Here is a 27,853-nt window from a genome sequence, read left to right on the forward strand (position 1 = left end):
GTTCTCAATTTTTACTCTCAGCCTTTTTGTCAGAAAAAAATTTCATATTTGAACGATTCTTATTCGGGTTTGACGCAGATATTGAATTTTTTGTATTACCAATATAGTTACTTGAAATGCTTTTATTATTTTAATAATTTTAGATTATTACGTATACGCACAAATATTGACCATGGTAAAATGATCAAACGAAGAAGGTTGTGAGTCGGGCGCAATAGATCATTACATAATTGAATTTAATATAAAATCCATTTATATTAAGTAAATATATACCCCATTGGTAAAAACAGAAAAATGGAGGCGCATTTACTTTTGTCCTTTTTTTTGTCCTTTTTTAAATTTTTTGTCCACTTTTTCCCTGTTTTTTTTGGCTTTTCTGTCCGGTTTTTCAAGCTGAGTGATGAAAGCACTGGTGTATTTTGTTGTTGTGAAATGACTATTTACTTAGTACAATTGACAATTTTGCTGGTTGGGGCCTATTTGACAATTATTACAGTTGATTTTACCAAGTTTTTTTTTTGTGTGTACAGACGCCCTGCCTCTTACAAACTCTGACATTTAATATTTTAATATTTGTCCGCCGGAGCATAAGAAAACAAATGGTTCTATTGCTTAGAAAAACTTTTTTTGAGGATTATTTTTATAATATTAGTTTATTTATTTAATAAAAAAATGTTTCCAAAATTCCAAACTATTCGCGTAAGCTCATGATCCCAGGATCATTCTGGTCGGACACGAAAGGAAGGTTGTGCAGACTTTTAAGTCCTACAAGCCGGGTGGAACTGGAGAGACGCCGTTGGAGAACGACGCCGCAGGAGTCCACAAGTAGCACAAAAGGATACGAGAGCAGCGACGCCGTCGAGGAGCGCCGCCGAGAAAAGCACGAAGTGAATCTTGAGCCGAGGAAGGCACGTCGCCAACCAGGCGACCCGCAACAGCCAGCTGACGAAGAAACCAATTCCAGCAAAAAGATAACTTAATAAAGTTTTCCGATTTGTCCCAATCGGATATCACTGCATTTTCTTGGGTCACGGGCAGTCACGCAATACAAATTTGGTGGAACGAACACACAATATCTCTGAGCTAGTCGCAGCGTTTACGTAGCGATCCAACAGTTGAAAACAGTTCGTTACAATATTTAATTTTGGACTAACATTTTGGAGTTATAATGTAGCCTTTTCTCGTTTATCTTTTCATGTTTCGCAATTTAGATACAATTTATTTAATTTATTTTAATTTCCTATAATTGGCGTATTTCCAAAGCTTTTTGAAGCAATTTTTCGAACAAATTACTTTTTTTTATTGATATAATTTTTTTCTTTTCCAGATCAATGACAATATTAAGTATTTTTTTATTCTATTTATAAAAATAATTCTAATTAGAAACAAAATATTTAGATAAAATAATGTGTTCATAATACGGTTAAAGCAAACTTAAATAACTTAAAAAGTTCCCAGGGTATAATCCGTGCACCCTAGGGCACTTATCTAATTTGAAAGTCAGCTGAACTTTGAAACAAGAAAAACACCATACATTTACGAAAAATCATAGGTACTGAAGAACTGCCTTAAGTTTTAAGCACTCAATTCTTATTTCAAGGGCAATTACCTTTAAAAGTAGAAAAATTGCTTAAACCTAAGAAAAATATCCCCAAATATAATACAAATACATGTCTTTTGCCGCTTTTGACCGTTGTTTGATGTCGATTTTCCTTGTATTATGGAGATTTCACAGAACAATTTATATAAGGGTAAACGAGGGCGAAAGCTTACTTCGGCTTACTTGAAAAGGACAGACAGACGGAAATCAAAACAAGAGAGAACGCTATAGTCGGGTTGGTGCCCGTCACTCGGCTAAAGGGAGTGCGAGGGAGATGTATGTATTGCATTTTTTTTATTGCGTATAACTTTTTAATGAATGGTCCGATTTGAAAAATGTCTTCTACATTTTGATAGGTATAATTATACACAACAAAATTGCATTCATACTTCTCGAAAATCTTTTAAGGTGTGGGCGCCAGACACATTTTAAATTTGTTAGTGGGCGATTGTGGGCGTTAGAGGGGGTGTGGCGCTCGGCTAAAATAAACTTGCGCTGCGGGAAGCCCAAGAACATGTGCGGAAAATCTCAACCTTCCAGCTTTTGTAGTTTCCGAGATCTCAGCGTTCATACGGACGGCCAGACGGACGGACAGACGGACATGGCTATATCGACTCGGCTAGTGACCCTGATCAAGAATATATATACTTTATAGGTTCGGAAACGCTTCCTTCTCCCTGTTACATACTTTTTCACGAATACGATATACCCTTTTACTATACGAGTAACGGGTATAAATATATATATCACTATGGACGGCAGTCCATGTAGTGACGAAGCGCACCAGGAGAGTGTGCGAAGGCGACTACTATATATACACGAAGAAATGAAAATCTACTGTGATGGTCCGATCATAATGAATGATACACCTATCGAAAGGTATTGCGAAAACTAACAGGATTGCATACCAAGACTCTAAGAAAATCAATTGGCTTGGGAGATAGAGACGTGAAAGTGAAAAAGTGAATACTTCGAAATACTCCGGTGGGGATAATTGCCCCCTCTCAATGTTTTAGTTGTATTCCTTTTGAAAATACCCGTCGAATGAGGGGTCATTTCCAAAATCCGACGCTCCGTTCAAAAGTTATAGCCAAAATAAATCTTCGTCTTCCCAAAATGAAAATTTAATTCTGTTTGTCAGTTTGTCCAAAACATGTTTTCTAAGTTTTGAAAATTTGATATGACGTTCATCACATCGATATAAAAAACTTTTGTTCTACCACTTTTGGAAAAACTCGCTAGTTTAGCGGGAAAACAGCTATAAGTAGCTAAAATTCGGAAAGCCGTAACTTCTATACTACTAAAGCTACAAACTTGTGTTATATCTCGAAAGGTATTTTTAAATGCTATAAACGCTTTCTATATGCAATTTGTGTAAATGTAATAGTTAAAAAAATATGAACAAAAGACAATTTTTTAAAACTTTGTTTTTAGCTTTTTTTTATTTTTCTCAAAAACGGCTTTAACGATTTTCTTTAAAACTTTAAACTGTATAGCCCTTGAGATTCCTTAAATTTTGGTATATAACACATTACTGTAAAAAGTCACGTTTAAAAGTTATTTTTATACGAAAATAGCCACTTTTGCAAGCTCGAACTACTAACGCTCCCTGAGTATTGAATTTTGTGTGAGGGTATCCGAACTGTATTTTAGGGTCATGGAATCAGTAAATTTGCACTTAAGAGTTCCATATAGGAATCTTTTGTTCTACGACTTTTGGAAAAAGCCGCTACTTTAGCGGGAAAAAGCTAAAAATAGCTACATTTTGTTAGTTTGTAAGTTCTACACTACTAAAGGTACAGACATGTGCTATACCTCGTTTAAAAGGTATTTTGAAATACTTCAACGCCTTTTTAACTGAATTCGTTAAAATACAATAGTTTAAAAATTATGATTTATGACCAATTTAAATTTAAATGTTTATATTAGCACCTATGAGAGCAAAAGTAAACAAACAAAAACTTCTGATATCAAATAAAAACACCTCTTAACGAGGTAAAAAACTAGTGACGATCGCACCTTCAACATTCAAAAGTTCTGATATCAACATTTGTGACGAAAAATTATTACACTCGTCATTAAATAGACTTTCTAATATTTTCTCATTCGGCACGCTGCAATAGAAAATGCCTGTGAAGGGAAAAAGGCTGGAATAGTTTGCTAGGGCGGGCCGAATGAGAAAATATTAGAAAGTCTAATTAATGACGAGTGTAATAATTTTTCGTCACAAATGTTGATATCAGAACTTTTGTATGTTGAAGGTGCGATCGTCACTAGTTTTTTACCTCGTTAAGAGGTGTTTTTATTTGATATATATCCTTCCGAAATGTTTGCAATAAAAATGTTTAAGTCAAACCCTTCCACTGTGGGCAAAAAACCCGTTTGAAATTAAACAAAATTTTGAATTTGAAAATGTAATCTAACTTAACCACAAGAGAAGGTGGGTGCATTCAAAATTTGAAAGCAAAATTTAAAAATCTTAATTTATGAACAACGTTTAAAAATGAAAAAAAAATAATTTCTTCTACAATTCTGTTTTGACCCAAAGATACCTTATGTCCTTAATTTTTAAGCCACTCATTAAGTTTTTGTGAATTGTTTTGTATTTTTTTAAATTAATTACTTCCTTACTTCCTTATTAGTGACGATTCAGAAAACTGCGCCCGGCTACACTCAAAAATTTTTTTTTCCTAAATTTTAGAAAATCGCCATAAAATGAAATTTTTTCTTAATTTTATAAAATTTTCTGAAAAAACAGAATTTTATGAAAAACCTTTCTAAAATTTAGAAAAATGATTTTTTTTCTTAAATCAATGGTGTTTTTTTCTAGTTTGCTCTCCAAAAATTTTTATAAATTAATGGCGATTTCGCCATTAAATTAAGAAAAAATGTACTTCAGCCCTTCCTATAATCTAGAAAGTCGCCATAAAAAATACGGTAAATTTTTCTAAATTTTAAGAATTTTTCTGAATTTAAAAAAAATGTTTTCTTGAAAACAGAAAAGTAGAATTAGAAAATCACCATAGATTTAAGAAAAACTTTTTGTAATTCTTTTATGCTTCTCACTCTTTCTTCGAAACGAAAAAGAAGAAGACAAGGGGTTAGTCCGCGGCGCGTTGCGACGACAGTTTTTGGCGTATGTATGTATATGTTTATGTGTGTTTGTGCGTATGATCGAGAATTTTCTTGTGCGTAGCTGTAACTTTTATTGCGTTGTTGTTTTGGAAATGCAGTCTCTCGCGAGAGAGTTGCTTGCGTTGCGCTACATTTTGAACCCTTGTGCTCAGTTTATGATGAGCATTGCAAGTAATAAGTTTGTGTTGAGCCTATTTAAGAAAGTTAAAGTGCGATCCCTCTAAGAGGCAATTAATAGGTAAGCAATTTAAATTAATTTAAATATAAATTTGGTAAGTGTGTGAAAATTTATGGTAAGCAAAGGGCATACTATTGCAGGCCGCAAATACCATCCTTCTCTAATATTAATTTTTATTTTCAATTGCAGGAATAATTTCAATTTCAGGTATTGTTGATAATTTGGCAGTAAGTAAGTAAATTTTAATAATAGGTAATATATTAAATATTTACTTAATATTAATATTAATAATTTTTTATCTTTTTTGTTTTCTTTTCTCTTTTTTGTTTAGGAAATATTTATAATGTAATTTTTATCTTTTTTTTGTTTTTTTTATATTTTTTGTTTTGTTTTCCTTTTTTGTTTAGGAAATATTAATAATTTTCTTTTCATCTTTTTCATTTTCTTTTCTCTTTCTTGTTTAGGAAATAAAATAGTAAAATAAATATGTATACATTTTATTAAAATAAAGAAAATTTTCTGAAAATAAAAAAAGTCCTTTCTTATTTTAAGAAAAAAATTCTATTTTCAAGAAAAGTACTTTCTGGATTTAGGGAAATTTTCGCAATTTTATGGCAATTTTTTCTTGATTTTAGAAAAGTATTTCTGCTTTTCAGAAATTTTTTTCTAAATTTTAGAAAATTCCTTTCTAAAAAATACGGTAAATCGCCATCGACTGAAATTCATGGCGAATTTCTTGATTTAATGGCGATTTCGGGCTGTTTTTTTTTTTGAGTGTACAAACAAAGTTTGTGTCTAGCTTCTGATGCACTTTCTGCTAAGGAGCCAACAGGAACAATGTATTTTTTAATTATGATGTACCTTCATGGCTAAATAAACGCAAATTTACACTTTTGTGGTTAATTCCTCGTTTTTACTTCTTTGCTTCTGTGCCATTAAGAAGTTATACTCCACAAAAACAAACACAATCGCTAGCTTGAATCTATAAAGATACACACAACAAGACACATACACACAAAAAAACTTGCTTGGTAAAATTGACCAACAAAGATAGTTACGTAACTATTAAAATAGTTACGTGTATTTTGATTTTCCTTTGGGTGAGTGTCTTTGCTAATTGTGTGTATTTTGTTGTTGTGAAATAACTATTTACTTAGTAGAATTGACAATTTTGCTGGTTGGGGCCTGTTTGACAATTATCAAATAAAGACACCTCTAAACGAGGTAAAAAACTAGTGACGATCGCACCTTCAACGTACAAAAGTTCTGATATCAACTTTTGTGACGAAAAATGATTTTAGATGCGACTAAATAAGTACGCTACCTAAAATTTACTCGTTCGCAATAATAACACTGTGCAGCATTTTTAGTGCTTTTTAAATTTACCTCGATGGATGCTATATTTTTGGATTCGTTACGAATTCCCAAGTTAAACTGCGTTTTCCAAAAAGTTCCCCGACGCAAGGATTCTTAGCAAAAGGACCTCAAAGTTCGAAAAATGCTGAAATTGGCCAACTTTGCGGAGCACTCAGTGGCAAATGGATGCATGGTTTGATTCGATGTTAAAGTTTTTTAAAATTAAAATTAAAATTAAAAAATTTTTAAGATTTTTATTAAGGCAGAAACAAATTCTAGAAAACATAGTCAAAAAACATAAAAGTATACAGCTGCGGTCAAAATGGTAGTAGTGTTGCCGCCCTGTGTATTTAAAAATTTGTTGTTGTAATTGATCTTTTCCTGGTAATATTGTATTGATTATAATTTTACTATTACACTAATTGGATAAGAAAAAATTACAACATGAAACTTTTAAAAACACAAGGCGGCAACACTGCTACTATTTTGACCGCAGCTGTATGTTTTTCAGTTTTTTGACTATGTTTTTTGGAATTTATTATCTTTATCTTATCTTTTAAAAAACTTTAACTTCGAACCAAGCCATGCATTCATTTGCCTCTGAGAGCTCCGCAAAGTTGGTCAATTTCAGCATTTTTCGAACTTTGAGGTCCTTTTGCTAAGAATCCTTGCGTCGGGGAACTCATTGGAAAACGCAGTTTAACTTGGGAATTCGTAACGAATCCAAAAATATAGCATTCATCGAGGTTAATTTTTGATGCTGCATAGTGTAATAAATGAATACATTTTAGGTAGCGTACTTATTTAGTCGCATCTAGTTTGTTTCAAAAGGGTGCCCTCTCTAACGCCCACAATCGCTTATATACGATTTTAAAAATTTCAATATTTTGGAAAAGTAAAAATGCAGTTTTTTTTGTTTATCAATACCTATCGAAATGTAGAAGAAATTTTTTTAATCGGAGCATTCGTAAATCTCCTTCGCACTCCCTTTAGCTGAGTAACGGGTATCTGATAGCAAAGGAACACAAAATTAAACTTTGTGAAATTTCCACGAACCATTTCAAGTTTTCCATGATATTTGGGTGCTCCTGAGTAAAAGTCCCATACAAAATTATTTTCCATCACCTACAGGTTCTGCGGTATAGCTAAGAATATAAAAAACCGATGTTTGCCGACATTTTGAATTACAGGGCCTATATAATTGGACTTACCTTTATTATTTTCGGTAGAACCTATTCTCAATACATCACGGCATTCCTAAAAAATAGTCCCCATTGTGAACCATTGCCCATGTCTTTGGAATTCGACGCCAAAGTTGAAAATCCCAAAATTGTAGAGCTTTTTCTGATGGAAAAACAATTCTGAGGCTTAAATTTTGAATGGAAGTAATTTTAACTATTCATTGTATCTACTGTTCATTGTATGGCAAAAATAGCTATTTTCAAATAATCATAAAAAATACAAGGAAAAATATTTTGAAAAATTTTTTTTTTCAGTTATTATTAATTTTGATTGGGGAACAACTTTGCATCAAAACATTTTTGTTTTAAGCCCCAGAAAAAAGTTGAAAATTCGACTTTCGAAAAAAATTGTCTAATTTGCCCACTTTTCAAAGGGTGCTTAATGGGTTAAGAAAATTTTTGTGTCATTTAAACGGAATTGAAGTGCTCTTTCCATAGGTGCCAAAATGTTTATATTATAAGTTCAAAATATGAGTACAGTTAACATTCAAATTTGTGAAAATACTTTTGACTAGGGTTGTACATAGACAAATGTAAATGTTTACTCCCATTCTGTAGGATGCCTTGACTTTTTTAAAATTTGACAACATTTAGGAGTAGATAATGAAATAAAAAAAAAGGTTTTATTTGTATAATAAATCCAATAAAAAATATTCTCATGAAATCGCTTTAAACCGAAATTAAAGAATACAATAAACAATAGATTCAATGAATAGTTAAAATTACTTCCATTCAAGATTTAATCCTCAGAATTGTTTTATCATCAGAAAAAGCTCTACAATTTTGGGATTTTCAACTTTGGCGTCGAATTCCAAAGACATGGGCAATGGTGATGTATTGAGAGTAGGTCCTACCGAAAATAATAAAGGTTATTCCAATTATATAGGCCACGTAATTCAAAATGTCGGCAAACATCGATTTTTTGTATTCTTAGCTATACCGCGGAACCTGTAGGGGATGGAAAATAATTTTGTATGGGACTTTTACTCAGGAGCACCCAAATATCATAGAAAACTTGAAATGATTCGTGGAAATTTTTGGCTGTGTACCTGTGTAGTCTGGCCACCCGACTATAGCGTTCTCTCTTGTTATACCCGTTACTCGAAGAGTAAAAGGGTATATTGTATTCGTGCAAAAGTATGTAACAGCTAGAAGGAAGCATTTCCGACCCTATAAAGTATATATATTCTTGATCAGGATCACTAGCCGAGTCGATCTAGCCATGTCCGTCTGTCCGTCTGTCTGTCCGTCTGTCCGTCTGTCCGTCTGTCTGTCTGTATGAACGCTGAGATCTCGGAAACTATAATAGCTAGAAGATTGTAATTTTGCATGCAGATTCTAGGAGTTCCTACGCAGCGCAAGTTTGTTTCAAAACGGTGCCACGCCCCCTCTAACGCCCGCAATCGCTTATATACGATTTTAAAAATTTCAATATTTTGGAAAAGTAAAAATGCAGTTTTATTGTGTTTATCAATACCTATCGAAATGTAGAAAAAATTTTTTTTAATCGGACCATTCGTTAAAAAGTTACGGCGGATTAGCTGAGTAACGGGTATCTGATAGTCGGGGCACCCGACTATAGCGTTCTCTCTTGTTTTTTACCTCGTTTAGAGGTGTTTTTATTTGATATCAGAAGTTTTTGTTTTTTTACTTTTGCTCTCATAGGTACTAATATAAACATTTAAATTTAAATTGGTCAATCATGTACCACTGTATTTTAACGAATTAAGGTAAGAAGGCGTAGAAGTATTTCAAAATACCTTTTAAACGAGGTATAGCACATGTCTGTGCCTTTAGAAGTGTAGAACTTACAAACTAACGAAATTTAGCTATTTTTAGCTTTTTCCCGCTAAAGTAGCGAGTTTTTCCAAACGTGGTAGAACAAAAGTTTTTTATATCGATGTGATGAACGTCATATCAAATTTTCAAAACTTAAAAAACATGTTTTGGACAAACTGACAAACTGACAAACAGAATTAAATTTTCATTTTGGGAAGACGAAGAAAATCTTATTTTGGCTATAACTTGAACGGAGCGTCGGATTTTATCATATGACCCCTCATTCGACGGGTATTTTCAATAGGAACACAACTAAAATATTGCGAGGGGGCATTTATCCCCACCGGCCCCAACAGCTCCAAATTTTGAAATTCGCATGCCTTTATGAAAGCCTTCTTTCACACCACACAATTAACAAGCAAAGTAAGCTCATTATACCCGTTACTCGTAGAGTAAAAGGGTATATTAGATTCGTGCAAAAGTATGTAACAGGTAGAAGGAAGCGTTTCCGACCCTATAAACTATATATATTCTTGATCAGGATCACCAGCCGAGTCGATCTAGCCATGTCCGTCTGTCCGTCTGTCTGTCTGTATGAACGCTGAGATCTCAGAAACTACATAAGCTAGAAGGTTGAGATTTCCCACACATATTCTTTGGCTTCCCTCGCAGCGCAAGTTTATTTTAGCCGAGCGCCACGCCCCCTCTAACGCCCACAATCGCCCACTAACGATTTTAAAATGGGTCCTGCGCCTACATCTTTAAAGATTTCCGAAAAGTAAAAATGCAATTTTGTTGTGTATATTTATACCTATCGAAATGTAGAAGACATTTTTCAAATCGGACCATTCATTAAAAAGTTATACGCAATCAAAATTTATATATCTATCTCCCTCGCACTCCCTTTAGCTGAGTTACAATTATTAGTCGGGACACCAACCCGAGTACAGCGTTCGCACTCCCTTTAGCTGAGTGACGGGTATTAGATAGTCGGGACACCAACCCGACTATAGCGTTCTCTCTTGTTTTTCTCTGAATTTTTCGACACTTCTAGGTCTCAATATCAGGCAACTTTGTTGCAGTGGCAAAACTACAGATTTGCCACCAACAATTTTTTTGGAGGCGGTTTTCTTTAAATTAAGATTTCAAGAATCGATTAGTATGGTTTATTCATAAAAATAAATTATGAAAATAAATAGGTTTATGCACCAAAATTGGTATTTTTACACACTAAAAGTTATGAGCACAAAATCAATTTTCCACTTGCTTAAATTTATAGATGGAAGATAATTCTCGAACATTACCTAAAACTTAACCTAAAACTATTTAACCAACCAAAAAAAAATACTTAATAAGGAGGCCCTTTTACGTTTAGCTCTCGAGAAACGGTTACCAAGGAATTAAACATTTTATAAACTTCTGATTTTCGCTTTAGCTTTCTTTTTACAAAATATTAAGATGTTTTTTCTGTTTTTGGGGCAGGGCATTCTTGAAAACTTCAATCTTAAAAGTGCTTACTGTATGAGGCTAATAAAATGTTAATGAATAGAAAAATCTTACAGTCACACAGTCAACCGCAGATGTACATACTTGTTTAAGCAAAATTTTATCGCTTCTCGTAAGAGTTTCACTGACGCACTCTCACATCGACTACTACCGTCTATACGACTCTTTCTTTTCACACTTCTCCATTAACTTCCCACCGACTCAGCTTGTGGAACATGAAAGCACCAAACCACGACCGCAATCACATGAAAATTAGCAAGCAAGCCAAATTTTCTCACGCGTTCATCTCGATTTACTTATTCGCTGAGCGCACATCCAAGTAAATAATGAATGTATGGGCCCAGCCATTCCAATCCGTTCCCCGCACTTTTGTAAATTGCGTTGGTGGAACTTGTGTCCTAAACATGAGATCCGGATGGGACTTGAAGTTATACTCAGTGGGAAGCTATCATGCTAGCGGGAAAAGGGAAGTATGCTAGGGTACGAAGGCCAAGAAACAAAATTACGTGGCCCAAAGTCTCTGTGAGCCAAACATGCACTGACAGTCTACACGTGATCGGTCGGGCTTTATTAATTACCAGACGGCAAGCTGCAAGTCTATGTTCCAATCTATTATTAACAAGAGAGAACGCTATAGTCGGGTGAGTGTCCCGACTATCTAATACCCGTCACCCAGCTAAAGGGAGTGCGAGGGAGGTAGATATATAAAATTTTGATTTGAAAATTTGAAAAATGTCTTCTACATTTCGATAGGTATAAATATAGGGGAGAGTGGGGGAATTTCGTCACAGGGGCAATTTCGTCACCTGCAATATCTCGGAATCCATAAGTCGTAAAAATATATAATTTTTTTGTTTTAGTCCTTCAAGACGGCCAGACACAACCAATGCATTTGTTTTGCACAGAAGGCCAAGATAATTAAGCTATAATATTAAATGTGTTTTAACAGTTCAAAAGCTACATTTAGTTCTCGACGAAATTTTTTCTGTATGCCACAATTCAAAAGGAATAAGATACACGATTTTTTATATAATACACAGTGCTATAATGTGCATTTCTGCGTCAGTGATTTTTAACTTCGCGCCTAATTTCGCAAGAAAAATAATTATTTCTAAAAAAGTACGGTCTGGGGAAATTTCGCCACCCTACGCTAAGGGTAAATTCGCAACTATTTTAAATACATATTTTTATATTTGACGAGCTGGCTAACGAACAGACTACCAGCAGCAGCAACAAATATAGGACGTCAACAAAAATGGTACGCTTTATCAGTGTAGCATATTTTCAGGCGTTAAACTCCCTACATTTTTCAGGTGACGAAATTTCCCCAGTTGTGTGGTGATTTTACCCCCCTGTGTGGTGAGATTGCCCCAGTATATTGGTTTTACATTTTATTTTTTTATAAATCACCAAGCTAATTAAAAAAATAGGGGAATGTCACATTTTAAAGCTTGGTGCTAACCGCATTCAACAATAAAAATAAAAATATGATAACGTGTCTCAAGATGGACAAAAAATAGCTTTGAAAAAATGCTGACGAAATTCCCCCACTCTCCCCTACACAACAAAATTGCATTTATATTGCAATCGTTAGTGGGCGATTGTGGGCGTTAGAGGAGGCGTGGCGCTCAGCTGAAATAAACTTGCGCCGCGTAGGAAGCCCAAAAATATGTGTGGGAAATCTCAACCTTCTAGCTTTCGTAGTTTCCGAGATCTCAGCGTTCATACGGAATGACATACAGACAGACAGACAGACAGACGGACAGACGGACAGACGGACATGGCTATATAGACTCGGCTAGTGATCCAGAATATATATACTTTATGAGGTCGGAAACGCTTTCTTCTCCCTGTTACATACTTTTGCACGAATACAATATACCCTGTTACTCTACGAGTAACGGGTTTACAAATTTGGTTGGTAAAATTGACCAGCAACAAATAAAAAGTATTTTACAATATAAATAGTCGTCCGTGTATTTGTATACTATTAAATAGTTAAACTAATATTAAAATAGTTACGCTTTTTGTACCTTGAAACTATTTTAAATAGTTGTTTATCTATGAACAATAGTTATACCCTAACGTAACTTCTTTAAGGGTAATTCCACGTGAAACGTGACAGGCCCATTTGGGTCAAATCTCAGAATCAATCGAAACTTTTTTATTTCGATAGACGATTAAAATATAAGGATCGGTTTTTATACCCGTTACTCGTAGAGTAAAAGGGTATATTAGATTCGTGCAAAAGTATGTAACAGGTAAAAGGAAGCGTTTCCGACCCTATAAACTATATATATTCTGATCAGGATCACTAGCCGAGTCGATCTAGCCATGTCCGTCTGTCCGTCTGTCTGTCCGTATGAACGCTGAGATCTCGGAAACTATAAAAGCTAGAAGATTGACATTTTGCATGCAGATTCTAGGAGTTCCTACGCAGCGCAAATTTGTTTCAAAAGGGTGCCACGCCCCCTCTAACGCCCACAATCGCATATATACGATTTTAAAAATTTCAATATTTTGGAAAAGTAAAAATGCAGTTTTGTTGTGTTTATCAATACCTATCGAAATGTAGAAGAAATTTTTTAAATCGGACCATTCGTTAAAAAGTTACGGCGGATCAAAGTTTTTATCTCCATCTCCTTCGCATTCCCTTTAGCTGAGTAACGGGTATCTGATAGTCGGGGCACCCGACTATAGCGTTCTTTCTTGTTTTTGTTTTTTTTTAACTCTTACCGTATATCAAATAAAAACACCTCTTAACGAGGTAAAAAAAGTTTTCTGTTGTAGCGTGCCGAATAAATAAATTTTAGGTAGCGTACTTATTTAGTCGCATCTAAAATCATTTTTCGTCACAAAAGTTGATATCAGAACTTTTGTACGTTGAAGGTGCTATCGTCACTAGTTTTTTACCTCGTTAAGAGGTGTATTTATTTGATATCAGAAGTTTGTGTTTGTTTACTTTTGCTCTCATAGGTGCTAATATAAACATTTAAATTTAAATTGGTCATAAATCATAATACCTTTTAAACGAGGTATAGCACATGTCTGTACCTTTAGTAGTGTAGAACTTACAAACTAACGAAATGTAGCTATTTTTAACTTTTTCCCGCTAAAGTAGCGGCTTTTTCCAAAAGTCGTAGAACAAAAGATTCCTATATGGAACTCTTAAGTGCAAATTTACTGATTCCATGACCCTAAAATACAGTTCGGATACCCTCACACAAAATTCAATACTCAGGGAGCGTTAGTAGTTCGAGCTGGCAAAAGTGGCTATTTTCGTATAAAAATAACTTTTAAACGTGACTTTTTACAGTAATGTGTTATACACCAAAATTTAGGGAATCTCAAGGGTTATACAGTTCAAAGTTGTAAAGGAAATCGTTAGAGCCGTTTTTGAGAAAAATAAAAAAATCTAAAAAAAAGTTTAAAAATAGTCTTTTGTTTATATCTAATAATATCTAACTATTACATTTACACAAATTGCATATAGAAGGCGTTTATAGCATTTAAAAATACCTTTCAAACGAGATGCAGCACAAGTCTGTAGCTTTAGTAGTATAGAAGTTACGGCTTTCCGAATTTTAGCTATTTATAGCTGTTTTCCCGCTAAACTAGCGAGTTCTTCCAAACGTGGTAGAACAAAAGTTTTTTATATCGATGTGATGAACGTCATATAAAATTTTCAAAACTTAAAAAACACGTTTTGGACAAACTGACAAACTGACAAACAGAATTAAATTTTCGTTTTGGGAAGACGAAAAAAATCTTATTTTGGCTATAGCTTTTGAAGGGAGCGTCGATTTTATCATATGACTCCTCATTCGTCGGGTATTTTCAATAGGAACACAACTAAAACATTGCGAGAGGGCATTTATCCCCACCGGCCCCAACAGCTCGAAATTTCGAAATTTTCACTTTTTAACTTTCACCGCTCTTTGTCCCAAGCCAATTGATTTTCTTAAAGTCTTGGTATGCAATCCTTTAAGTTTTTGCAATACCTTTCGATTGGTGTATTACTCATTACGATCGGACTGTTACAGCAGATTTTCAATTTTGCGGCTATATAATAGTAGTCGCCTTCGCACACTCTCCTGGTGCGATTCGTCACTACAGGGACTGCCGTCCATAGTGATTTAAAAAAAAAAAAGAGAGAACGCTATAGTCGGGTGCCCCGACTATCAGATACCCGTTACTTAGCTAAAGGGAGTGCGAAGGAGATGGAGATAAACACTTTGATCCGCCGTAACTTTTTAACAATTGGTCCGATTTAAAAAATGTCTTCTACATTTCGATAGGTATTGATAAACACAATAAAACTGCATTTTTACTTTTCCAAAATATTGAAATTTTTAAAATCGTATATAAGCGATTGTGGGCGTTAGAGGGGCGTGGCACCCCTTTGAAACAAACTTGCGCTGCGTAGGAACTCCTAGAATCTGCATGCAAAATGTCAATCTTCTAGCTTTTATAGTTTCCGAGATCTCAGCGTTCATACGGACAGACAGACGGACAGACGGACATGGCTTTATCGACTCGGCTAGTGACCCTGATCAAGAATATATATACTTTATAGGGTCGGAAAGGCTTCCTTCTAGCTGTTACATACTTTTGCACGAATACAATAAAACCTTTTACTCTACGAGTAACGGGTATAAAAATTTTTCTAACTAAGCTCCGAAATTTAAGTTATGTAGCACTGAAAACTCGTTTCAGATATTTAAATATTTGGTATGCAACTTTGTGGGACATCTTAATATCTTTCAGAAAAATATTTTTAAATATTTTTAATTTTTAAATTAAGTATTATTTAAGGGAATTTTAAATTAAAAAAGTTCTGTACGCCGGCATATACGCGGTTTCCGAATGAGAAAATTATCCTCATATTGCCTCATCAATTCTTAACAAAGTGGTAAAATAAAATTTTTGTAATCGCTAGACCTACTAGTAAAGACAACGATTTTAGTTTAGCAACTTTGCATCAAGCAACAACAGCGCAACGTGTAAGAGAGCGCCGTTCGAGAGTGACACTGTTTTTGCTCCAAGTGTACCTTGTAGGGTATCGTGACAAACCTTTTGTAGGGTATGGTGGCAAATTTTTTTTATTCACGAATTTAAATTGTGATTGTTGATTTTGTGTAAAAAACTATAATACATATGATAACATTAAATGCTTCAGTTTTATTGTAGTTTTGTAAAGGACGGTTGACGCCAAACCCTGTGGGATTTGGATCCGTCAGAATTTCGAATCGTACTCACAGAAATATGCTCAGTATATGTAAGCAACGTTCTGCTTTTACACTTTTAAAAAATATTGATTTTTCGGAAAGTTACGTTAAAAAACGAATTGTTCGTCACCTTACCCTACAATTTTTAAAAGTGCAAAAAAAGAATGGCTCACGCCAAACGCTGTAGGATTTAGCTCCGTTAAAATTTCCAATCGTACTTTTACAGACATATTTTTGTTTTTACACTTTTGATAAAAATTGATTTTTGGAAAAGTTACATTCAAAAATCGAATCGTTCGTCACCTTACCCTAAACTCCCTTACTTAATTTAAAAATTAAAAAAAAAATGGGCCTGTCACGTTTGACGTGGAATTACCCTTAAAAAAGTTACGTTAGGGTAACTATTGTTCATAGTTAAACAACTAATTCAAATAGTTTCCAGGTACAAAAAAAAATACACAAATCATGTAAGCGAAACTATTTTAATATTAGTTTAACTATTTAATAGTAAAACAAGAAAGGAAGCTAGCTTCGGCCAGCCGAAGCTTATATAACCTTGCAAAATATTAATTTTCCTATTATTTCTCATTAATTTTGCGTTCGTTTCAATAGCAGGTATATAATATAGTAGTTCGATTTTGATAAAATTAAAATCGAAATTCGAAAATATTTGAAAAGAGTTATATCCTAGAGTAGAAGAGAATACAATAAAAACCAACGAAGCAATAATTTATATCCTATTATATTCCCATTAATTTTCCGATCGTTCCTATGGCAGCTATATGATATAGTCGTCCGATTTTGAAAAAATTTTATTCGAAATTCAGAATTAGATAAAAAATGACATTTCCAAAATTAGGATGTTATAGGTTCAAAAACACCCAAGATATAATTTTTTTAAATTTTTTTCCCGATTGTTCCTATAAGAGCTATATGATATAGTTGTCCGAAAGAAGACTTTTGGGAAAGTTTTATCCCGATAGCTTGAAAACTGAGAGACTAGTTTGCGTAGAAACGGACGGACAGACGGACGGACAGACGGACAGACGGACATGGCTAGATCGACTCGTCTAGTGATGCTGATCAAGAATATATATACTTTATTGGGTCGGAAACGTCTCCTTCACTGCGTTGCAAACTTCTGACTGAAATCATAATACCCTCTGCAAGGGTATAAAAATACACTGACGACTATTTTTATTGTAAAATACTTTTTTGTTTGTTGCTGAACTATCTTTATTGGTCAATTTTACCAACCAAATTTGTATACCCGTTACTCGTAGAGTAAAAGGGTATATTGTATTCGTGCAAAAGTATGTAACAGGGAGAAGAAAGCGTTTCCGACCCTATAAAGTATATATATTCTGGATCACTAGCCGAGTCGATATAGCCATGTCCGCCTGTCTGTCCGTCTGTCTGTCTGTCTGTCTGTCCGTATGAACGCTGAGATCTCGGAAACTACAAAAGCTGGAAGGTTGAGATTTCCCCCACATATTCTCTCTTGTTTACATTACATTATAACCCAATATGATTTTTTTGAGTACGCGACTGTGAAGTATGATCACATAGTCATAATGGTCTGTTCTTAAATTAAGTACACTCAAAAAATTTTTTTTCCTAAATTTTAGAAAATCGCCATAAAATGAAATTTTTTCTTAAATTTAGAAAATTTTCTGAATTTTAGAAATTGTTTTCTTGAATCTAGGAAAAAAGACCATAAAAACAGAATTTTATGAAAAACCTTTCTAAAATTTAGAAAAATGATTTTTTTTCTTAAATCAATGGTGTTTTTTCCTAGTTTGCTCTCCAAAAGTTTTCTTAAATTAATGGCGATTTCGCCATTAAATTAAGAAAAAATGTACTTCAGCCCTTCCTATAATCTAGAAAGTCGCCATAAAAAATACGGTAAATTTTTCTAAATTTTAAGAATTTTTCTGAATTAAAAAAAAATGTTTTCTTGAAAACAGAAAAGTAGAATTAGAAAATCAACATAGATTTAAGAAAAACTTTTTGTATTTCTTTTATGATTCTCACTCTTTCTTCGAAACGAAAAAGAAGAAGACAAGGGGTTAGTCCGCGGCGCGTTGCGACGACAGTTTTTGGCGTATGTATGTATATGTTTATGTGTGTTTGTGCGTATGATCGAGAATTTTCTTGTGCGTAGCTGTAACTTTTATTGCGTTGTTGTTTTGGAAATGCAGTCTCTCGCGAGAGAGTTGCTTGCGTTGCGCTACATTTTGAACCCTTGTGCTCAGTTTATGATGAGCATTGCAAGTAATAAGTTTGTGTTGAGCCTATTTAAGAAAGTTAAAGTGCGATCCCTCTAAGAGGCAATTAATAGGTAAGCAATTTAAATTAATTTAAATATAAATTTGGTAAGTGTGTGAAAATTTATGATAAGCAAAGGGCATACTATTGCAGGCCGCAAATACCATCCTTCTCTAATATTAATTTTTATTTTCAATTGCAGGAATAATTTCAATTTCAGGTATTGTTGATAATTTGACAGTAAGTAAGTAAATTTTAATAATAGGTAATATATTAAATATTTACTTAATATTAATATTAATAATTTTTTATCTTTTTTGTTTTCTTTTCTCTTTTTTGTTTAGGAAATATTTATAATGTAATTTTTATCTTTTTTTGTTTTTTTTTATATTTTTTGTTTTGTTTTCCTTTTTTGTTTAGGAAATATTAATAATTTTCTTTTCATCTTTTTCATTTTCTTTTCTCTTTCTTGTTTAGGAAATAAAATAGTAAAATAAATATGTATACATTTTATTAAAATAAAGAAAATTTTCTGAAAATAAAAAAAGTCCTTTCTTATTTTAAGAAAAAAATTCTATTTTCAAGAAAAGTACTTTCTGGATTTAGGGAAATGTTCGCAATTTTATGGCAATTTTTTCTTGATTTTAGAAAAGTATTTCTGCTTTTCAAAAATTTTTTTCTAAATTTTAGAAAATTCCTTTCTAAAAAATACGGTAAATCGCCATCGACTGAAATTCATGGCGAATTTCTTGATTTAATGGCGATTTCGGGCTGTTTTTTTTTTGAGTGTACACACAAAAAAATTGGCTTGGTAAAATTGACCAACAAAGATAGTTACGTAACTATTAAAATAGTTACGTGTATTTTGTTTTTTCTTTGGGTTTGTGTGTTTGCTAATTGTGTGTATTTTGTTGTTGTGAAATGACAATTTACTTAGTAGAATTGACAATTTTGCTGGTTGGGGCCTGTTTGACAATTATTACAGTTGATTTTACCAAGTTTTTTTTTGTGTGTAGGTATTTGTATTCTCAAATTGAGGATGTACTGATTTTGTGGACACATTTTGAAAAAAATCGAATATTTTCACCTTGTGGTTTTCTCTAAAAAGACTTGGACCTTGGAATTGTATGTGTATTTTACTAGTTTACAGCCAAAATGCTCCCCAGCAATTGAAGGCCAATTCTGTTAGTGTTGGACCCCAGATCACGAAAATTCCACTAACTTATTTTTCGATGGCACAGTTTTCTTTTAAATTTTTTTTTAAGTTCATAATGTAAAATTTTTTGCACATATCCACACAATTTTGCTAGTCTTCGTTTTATTTTAAGATCAAAGGATTAGAGCTAAGCTTTGCTATACAGATCAATATGATTACACACAAAAAAATTTGCTTGGTAAAATTGACCAACAAAGATAGTTACAATTGACAATTTTGCTGGTTGGGGCCTGTTTGACAATTATTACAGTTGATTTTGCCAAGTTTTTTTTTTGTATGTAGGTATTTGTATTCTCAAATTGAGGATGTTCTGATTTTGTGGACACATTTTAAAAAAAATCTAATATTTTCACCTTGTGGTTTTCTCTAAAAAGACTTGGACCTTGGAATTGTATGTGTATTTTACTAGTTTACAGCCAAAATGCTCCCCAGCAATTGAAGGCCAATTCTGTTAGTGTTGGACCCCAGATCACGAAAATTCCACTAACTTATTTTTCGATGGCACAGTTTTCTTTTAAATTTTTTTTTAAGTTCATAATGTAAAATTTTTTGCACATATCCACACAATTTTGCTAGTCTTCGTTTTATTTTAAGATCAAAGGATTAGAGCTAAGCTTTGCTATACAGATCAATATGATTACACACAAAAAAATTTGCTTGGTAAAATTGACCAACAAAGATAGTTACAATTGACAATTTTGCTGGTTGGGGCCTGTTTGACAATTATTACAGTTGATTTTGCCAAGTTTTTTTTTTGTATGTAGGTATTTGTATTCTCAAATTGAGGATGTACTGATTTTGTGGACACATTTTGAAAAAAATCTAATATTTTCACCTTGTGGTTTTCTCTAAAAAGACTTGGACCTTGGAATTGTATGTGTATTTTACTAGTTTACAGCCAAAATGCTCCCCAGCAATTGAAGGCCAATTCTGTTAGTGTTGGACCCCAGATCACGAAAATTCCACTAACTTATTTTTCGATGGCACAGTTTTCTTATGTATTTTTATTTTATTTTATTTTTATGTATTTTGTTTTTTCTTTTGGTGTGTCTTTGCTAATTGTGTGTATTTTGTTGTTGTGGAATAACTATTTACTTAGTAGAATTGACAATTTTGCTGGCTGAGGCCTGTTTGACAATTATTACAGTTGATTTTACCAAGTTTTTTTTGTGTGTAGATAAAGATGCGTTTTTTGGTCGACTGTAAGACGGCTGTATATATCGTACAAACTCAAAATAAATCCGTTGATTTATTTGGTGTGAGTGAGTTAAAGTGAGAGTGACCGAAAAAAGTTGAAAAATCCGAAATCGACCATTAATCCAATTAATCCATTATTAATCCATTAATCCAATTTTCTATAAATTTTGGCCATACCGGGCTTGTTTTATTCGGTACGATGTTAACTTTAAATTGGTATGATTTTTAACGGATTTATTTTAAACCTTTACGATAAATACATAAAAAAAATCTCTTTGTGTAGCAGCTTAGTGACAGCTAAAACCAAAAGCGAAATTCGGCTTAGCTAATTTCAGTGCCACCTTAGAGATCTTGAATTTAAGATTGTAGGAAGCTGATTTAAAGCAGTGCTACTTTCCTCAGTTTCGTCAATTTACATGGTAATTATCATAACTTCGTTATAACCGATGGACAGAGAAACAGCGCAGTCGTGAAACTGCGAGGTTTTAGCCTCGTCTTGTGTCTGTTTGCTGACTGGTGTGTCCGTCTTTGAAATTTTAATTAGTGGAAAGTGTTTGGTAGGCAACGGAACAGCAAAAAGTATTTCTTTCTTCCGAGTCATGTCGTCAACGCCGTCACAAGCGACATTGTTTCACCTCAAGTACACAAAAAAAATTTGCTTGGTAAAATTGACCAACAAAGGTAGTTACGTGACTATTAAAATAGTTACGTGTATTTTATTTTTGCTTTGGGTGTGTGTTTTTGCTAGTTGTGTGTATTTTGTTGTTGTGGAATAACTATTTATTTAGTAGAATTGAAAATTTTCCTGGTTGGGGCCTGTTTGACAATTATTACAGTTTGATTTTACCAAATTTCTTTGTGTGTACATATATATGTCGATTTTCATTGCAAATTAACCCCTTTTTCCCGTTTGTCCCCCTTTTCACGCAATTCCACACTATTCAAGGACCTTAAAGTTTCTTCACTAGATCACTAGGATATTTGGCGCAGCAACAATCGAAAATTTATTTTTTTTCAGATTGGACTTCTGGAAAAATGATCAATTACCACTTAAAAGATGATAAAGCATCAAAAACAAATAAAAACAGATCGTTCCTATTAACACACAAATCGTATTGTTGTGACATTAATTTTTATACCCTTGCAGAGGGTATTATGATTTCAGTCAGAAGTTTGCAACGCAGTGAAGGAGACGTTTCCGACCCCATAAAGTATATATATTCTTGATCAGCATCACTAGACGAGTCGATCTAGCCATGTCCGTCTGTCCGTCTGTCCGTCTTTCCATCTGTCCGTCTGTCCGTCTGTCTGTTTCTACGCAAACTAGTCTCTCAGTCTTTGAGCTATCGGGATGAAACTTTCCCAAAAGTCTTCTTTCTATTGCAGGTAGTATATATGTCGGAACCAACCGGATCGGACAACTATATCTTATAGCTCCCATAGGAAGGATCGGAAAAGAAAACGTTAAAAAAATTCTAGCTTCGGTGTTTTTTGAAATATTACCTTCTACTTTTGGGGATGTTATTTTTTAAATATTTCTGAATTTCGAATTAAATATTTAAAAAATCGGACTACTATATCATATAGCTGCCATAGGAACGATCGGTAAATTAATGGAAAAGTAATAGGAAATAAATTCTAGCTTCTTTGGTTTTTATTGTATTGTAATAGGAACGATCGGAAAATTAATGAGAAATATTAGAAAATTGAACATTTTTGCGATTTGTTAATTAATAGGAATGATCTGCAAGGGTATATAAGCTTCGGCTGGCCGAAGCTAGCTTCCTTTCTTGTTCTATCCTGCCCTATGGCAGCTATACAGGGGTGGTCAAAAGTATTTTCACAAATGTTAATGTTAACTGTACTTATATTTTGAACTTATAATATAAACTTTTGGCACCTATAGAAAGAGCACTTCAATTCCGTTTAAATGACACAAAAATTTTCTTAACCCATTAAGACCCCTTTGAAAAGTGAGCAAATTTTGCGAAATTCAAATTTTCAACTTTTTTCCTGGGGCTTAAGACAAAAATGTTTTGATGCAAAGTTGTTCCCCAATCAAAATTAATAATAACTGCAAAAAAAAATGTTTCAAAATATTTTTCCTTGTATTTTTTATGATTTTTTGAATGGAGACCTCTCAGTACAATTTTGTATGAAAAGGAAGAAAAAGCGGCAAAAATAGCTATTTACAAAAAATCATAAAAAATACAAGGAAAAATATTTTGAAACATTTTTTTTTGCAGTTATTATTAATTTTGATTGGGGAACAACTTTGCATCAAAACATTTTTGTTTTAAGCCCCAGAAAAAAAGTTGAAAATTTGACTTTCGAAAAAAATTGTCTAATTTGCCCACTTTTCAAAGGGTGCTTAATGGGTTAAGAAAATTTATGTGTCATTTAAACGGAATTGAAGTGCTCTTTCCATAGGTGCCAAAATGTTTATATTATAAGTTCAAAATATGAGTACAGTTAACATTCAAATTTGTGAAAATACTTTTGACTAGGTTTGTATAATATAGTCATCCGATTTTTGTTAAATTCCGAAATTCGAAATTCCGAAATATTAAAAAAAACATATCCTAGAGTAGAAGAGAATACAATAAAAATCAACGGAGCTATAATTTGTTTCCGATTAGTTTTCCATTAATTTTTCGATCGTTCCTATGGCAGCATAGTCGTCCGATTTTGATCAAATTAAAATTGAAATTCGGAAATATATAAAAAGAGTCTTGTCCTAGAATAGAAGAGAATACAATAAAAACCAAAAAAGCTAAAATGTATTTCCTATTAATTTCCCATGAATTTTCCGATCGTTCCTATGGCTACTTTTCACGTTCTTACGGAAAAAATTCTATAAATTCCATTCGTTGACGTACAATGGTCTTATTTGTCTTAAAAATTCGGTGATAGACGCATCTAGATGCCTGTAAAATATTTTAGGACACATATTTTTCCTTGTATTTTTTGAGACTGTTCACCGCATCAAGTTGGTTGGGAATAGAGGTGAACAAATTACTATAATGGCTCATCGGCTTTGTTTGAATCAAATTACGATGGAACCCTAAATGCAATTATGTAAAAGGGCATCTAAGCAATTTTGGTATAGGTTTTATTATAATTGAGCACAGACCCTCGAAGATATCTTAAATCAAAACATTAAATGTACATAGCTATTTTTTTCAAACCGCGATTGCCCAAATACCACCCGTTAAACGCGAAAACTATGTATGCAGATATGCTTATATACGTCTATATTAACATATTTTAATGCCAATAGGCCTGCACCTTTTAATAAAATCCATTTTGTTGACCTGTGTAATGTAAGAAATAGTGTTGGTTTTACGATTCGATTGGCTCGGCAGACTGTTCATGAATTGCAAACCTGCAGTAATGGCGTTAGCCAAGACTTTTGAATAAAGTACTTACAGTTCTTTACAGACGTGTAACCCTCGGCCGCGCTGCCAGTGCTGCCACCATTCGTGCCCATCGCTGATCCATTGGCATGACCGTTAGATGCGCGCCCTAGGCTATTCAGGGTCGTAGTGCTGCCCGCCCGCGATCGCCAGCCAGCTTGGCCGGAAAGGGCTAGATGGTGGTTGCCACCTCCGAATCCGTTTCCAACTGCGTTGGCGAGGCCCACGCTAGTCAAGTCGGCGCTAGACTTGCTGCCGGAAGCGCTCTTCAGGGTGCCGTATACGCTACCTCCCGATCCACCCGTCTCCAACTGGCGAGCGTAAGAGTTGTCAGCGTAGGCGTGGAAACAGCACCTGACTAGCGCGTTCGCGGCCGCTTCCCGCTTGCAGATAAACACGTGGCACTCGAGCACCTTGATGCCGGTGGTGCGCCGCAAGATGGCAGCGAAGATGGGTGGGTGCTGGGCGCGCGGCATTCGCGCGAAGGGCGAGTCCAGCGGCAGAAACTTTGGCTCCGGATGGGCGTTCCCCCGCTCTGGGATGAGCACCTGACGCACGGCGGCGCAGTAGTGTAGCGACTCAATCGGGAAGAAGCGCGTGATCTGCTTAAGGTTTTCGTCCACATTCTCCAGTAGGATGCCGTTCGACCAGACGCTCAGCCAACTGTCGATGCCCTTGGCGCCCACCGCCCCTTCCGAAGGATAGAGGCTGCGCAGCGGCTCCTGGATTCCCTGCAGACCGTCCTTGCTTTGGCGCGGCACGGCGCTGCCCAGGTAGAGCACGCGGCACCGACAAATGGGCGTGGAGTCGCCCATTGTGGCTACGTAGCGGACTTACTAATACGCTGTGCTGTAGCTGTAGAGCGGCGTTCCAGTCGAGAGCACGACTGGAAGGGAAGAGGGGGGCGCAGAGCAGGTCGAAAAATGTGGACTTTCTGGTTTCGCTTTGTGTGCTGGCCACGTTCGTGTGCACAGGTATTTCTGTGGCTGTCGCTGTGTCTGTGCCCAGGTGCGTTCTTAGGCCGTTGCCAGAGCTTTTTTGCTTAGGTAAGCGGATATTTTTCGCCGCGCGCTTAGAGCCACTTGCACTCACACCAACGTTGAACGTTCGCGTTCTCAATCGGGTTCACACTCACACCAACACGGGCACACACATACTGGTTCATAGCGGGTTGACAGCATACAGAAACGCAGGCGGTGGAAATCGTCTTCCCCTTGCAAGCCTTGTTAAAATTCAAGTAAATCTCGGTGCGGACAGTCGTACCATTTATAGAATGCAAATGCTCCCGATGGTCTTTGCACTATCACACATCCGGACACTTAAACAAAGTAGTTGAAACACACACGGACGCTTAGAAAACAAATATGGCGTAGCGGGGTTCTGATCCCGATCCCGAAACTCCTTTTTCACTATCACTCTTCGCACGCACTGTGGAGCACTCCACTTCGTCCGGAAATGGATTAGCTTGACAGACCACTCAGTCGACTTGGCGGCGCCCGCTTCGGATTTAAGCTTGTCTACGCGACGACTCCTCCCTGGAAAATGAATCTGGCAAACTGCGTCTGAGCGACGTCTACTTGGACTTCGTTCGTGGGGAAAGAGTCTTCGGCTCGGCGATCGGAAAGTCGCTCTCAGTGCTCACTCACCTGCATACATGCTCTCCGGTATGTACACGACCAACTTAAGGCAGGTATGAGTGTGGATTCCGTTTCGGCTTTCTGGACCCTAGAGGGGAGTGGATAACTCTCTGCTACGTCATCCGTTTATGTAGGTATACATACATATGTACATCCCGGAGTGCCTAATCCGACAAAAGGTCAAGCAGATGTACATACACGCACATTTATATTTCTGAAACTTACATATGTACTGTTATAACTAGACATCGGATTTTAGGTAAAAACATATTTTAAACGAGCAGCCCAAAAATTATTTGGATTGCACACAAAATTGTTTTATGTAACGTAGATTATTTTGAACGCGGCATATTTTTGACAATTCGACCTTTTTACATATCTCCAACCTAAAAGCATATTTTGGAATATGCCAACCTTTTTGAACATCTTTACCTATTTTTATCGAAAATATATGCTCCCAAGCAGTGTTTAAAATGCTGCAGTCGAAGTAGCGAAAATCACATTATTTTTCATTTTTCTTGTTTCGACTGCCTGTAACTTTTTAATATGTGCTGTTGCTTTTGCTGCTGCTTCTAAAAAAGTCGGCAGTCACAGTCGAAGCAAAAGCAAAATCCGAGAACTTTATATACAGCTGCATAGCAGCAGCTAAAAATCAGAAAGCAACGACTTGCTACTGCTTCGACAGTCGGCAGTTCTCGGATTTTGCTTTTGTTTCGATCGTTCCTATGGCAGCTATATGATATAGTCGTCCGATTTTTATAATATTTTATTCGAAGCGCCGAAATATTAGATATAGTTGTGCCGAAAATATAGTTGTCCGATCCGGTCGGTTCCGACTTATATACTACCTGCAATAGAAAGAAGTTTCAAGCTGATAGCTTTAAAACTGAGAGACTAGTTTGCGTAGAAACGGACGGACAGACGGACATGGCTAGATCGACTCGTCTAGTGATGCTGATCAAGAATATATATACTTTATCGGGTCGGAAACGTCTCCTTCACTGCGTTGCAAACTTCTGACTGAAATCATAATACCCTCTGCAAGGGTATAAAAATGATGCTTTCAGACTATAGATGACCCAGCGATACCATTTTTTAAGTCCAAAAGTAGGATTTCGGCCAATGGGCAAGATTGAAATAATTCACTGGATTCAAAGTGGGCTCTCCGTTGAGGAATTCGCTATAAATTCTTTTCATTCCCCTATTACTTTTTTCCAAAGCATATACAATTCTGTGTATTACCTATTATTATTTTTGACAGTTAAGTAATACAAAAACGAACTAAAGAATTTACTTATTAAATTGGGATCTCTTTGCGGCTTTCATTTTTGTTATTAGTTTATGCAAAAAGAGACAGAGGGACAGGTGCATTTCGACTATTTAATCTTATCATTTAGATTTTCTGGTACTACATGGTTTTTTTTTTGACGTCATATTACTTCCACAGGACATAGAAGACATATATAGAACACTAAAAGCCATCTTAGGTCCTTAAAATGTCCTTGGGCATGACCTTGTCATAACTCACATTATAGGTATTGACTCGAAGATCAATCCTGTTTTTAGATTTTTGCAATATTCCCATTGGTTTAAAAGATATTTGCATTCAATTTTTATTTTAAATGTTTATAATAAAAATTGGAGAACAAGACTTATTTTCAATTTTTATAACAAAACTTGAAGAACAAGACTTATTTTCAATTTATATAATAACTAGCTATACCCGGAGCGACTTCGTTCGCTCAAAATTAGTTTGCAGCTAGGAAATTAGGTTGTCAGGACTTTCTTATATCTTATTTGCGCGTTTGTTGAAACCCTTTGCGTAAACATCCTTTCTAGAAGATTCTTCAAGAGAGAGAATCCGAAGGCTACTGATAGAGCTATATAATAAATGAATGCGATCTAAGTAAAAGTAGTAAATTTTTATACCTTCTATCAGTTACAATGTTATCAATGCAATATTAATTTGCTCGCAAATGTACACTTGTTTGTAAATTGGAATTTGTTGTTTTTCAATTTGTTGTTTTGAATGGAACGAAAACATTTGTACACACACGAAAAGATTGACATCCCATACAAAAGTAGCGAAGTAACTT

The 27,853-nt window shown here is 34.9% G+C and overlaps 1 protein-coding gene across 1 annotated transcript in view; it reads right to left on the minus strand.

Moving 5' to 3' along the window:
- Positions 1-25,665, minus strand: part of LOC108069470 (uncharacterized) — a 50,481-nt gene extending 24,816 nt beyond the window's left edge. The window contains exon 1 of the mRNA XM_044394725.2: positions 24,134-25,665. Coding sequence (XP_044250660.1) covers positions 24,134-24,935 — 802 coding nt within the window. The 5' untranslated portion in view covers positions 24,936-25,665. The remainder of the gene's footprint in view (positions 1-24,133) is intronic.
- Between the last annotated feature and the right edge of the window lie 2,188 nt (positions 25,666-27,853).

This window comes from Drosophila takahashii, chromosome 3R, assembly GCF_030179915.1.
Source record: "Drosophila takahashii strain IR98-3 E-12201 chromosome 3R, DtakHiC1v2, whole genome shotgun sequence".
Lineage (NCBI taxonomy): Eukaryota > Metazoa > Arthropoda > Insecta > Diptera > Drosophilidae > Drosophila > Drosophila takahashii.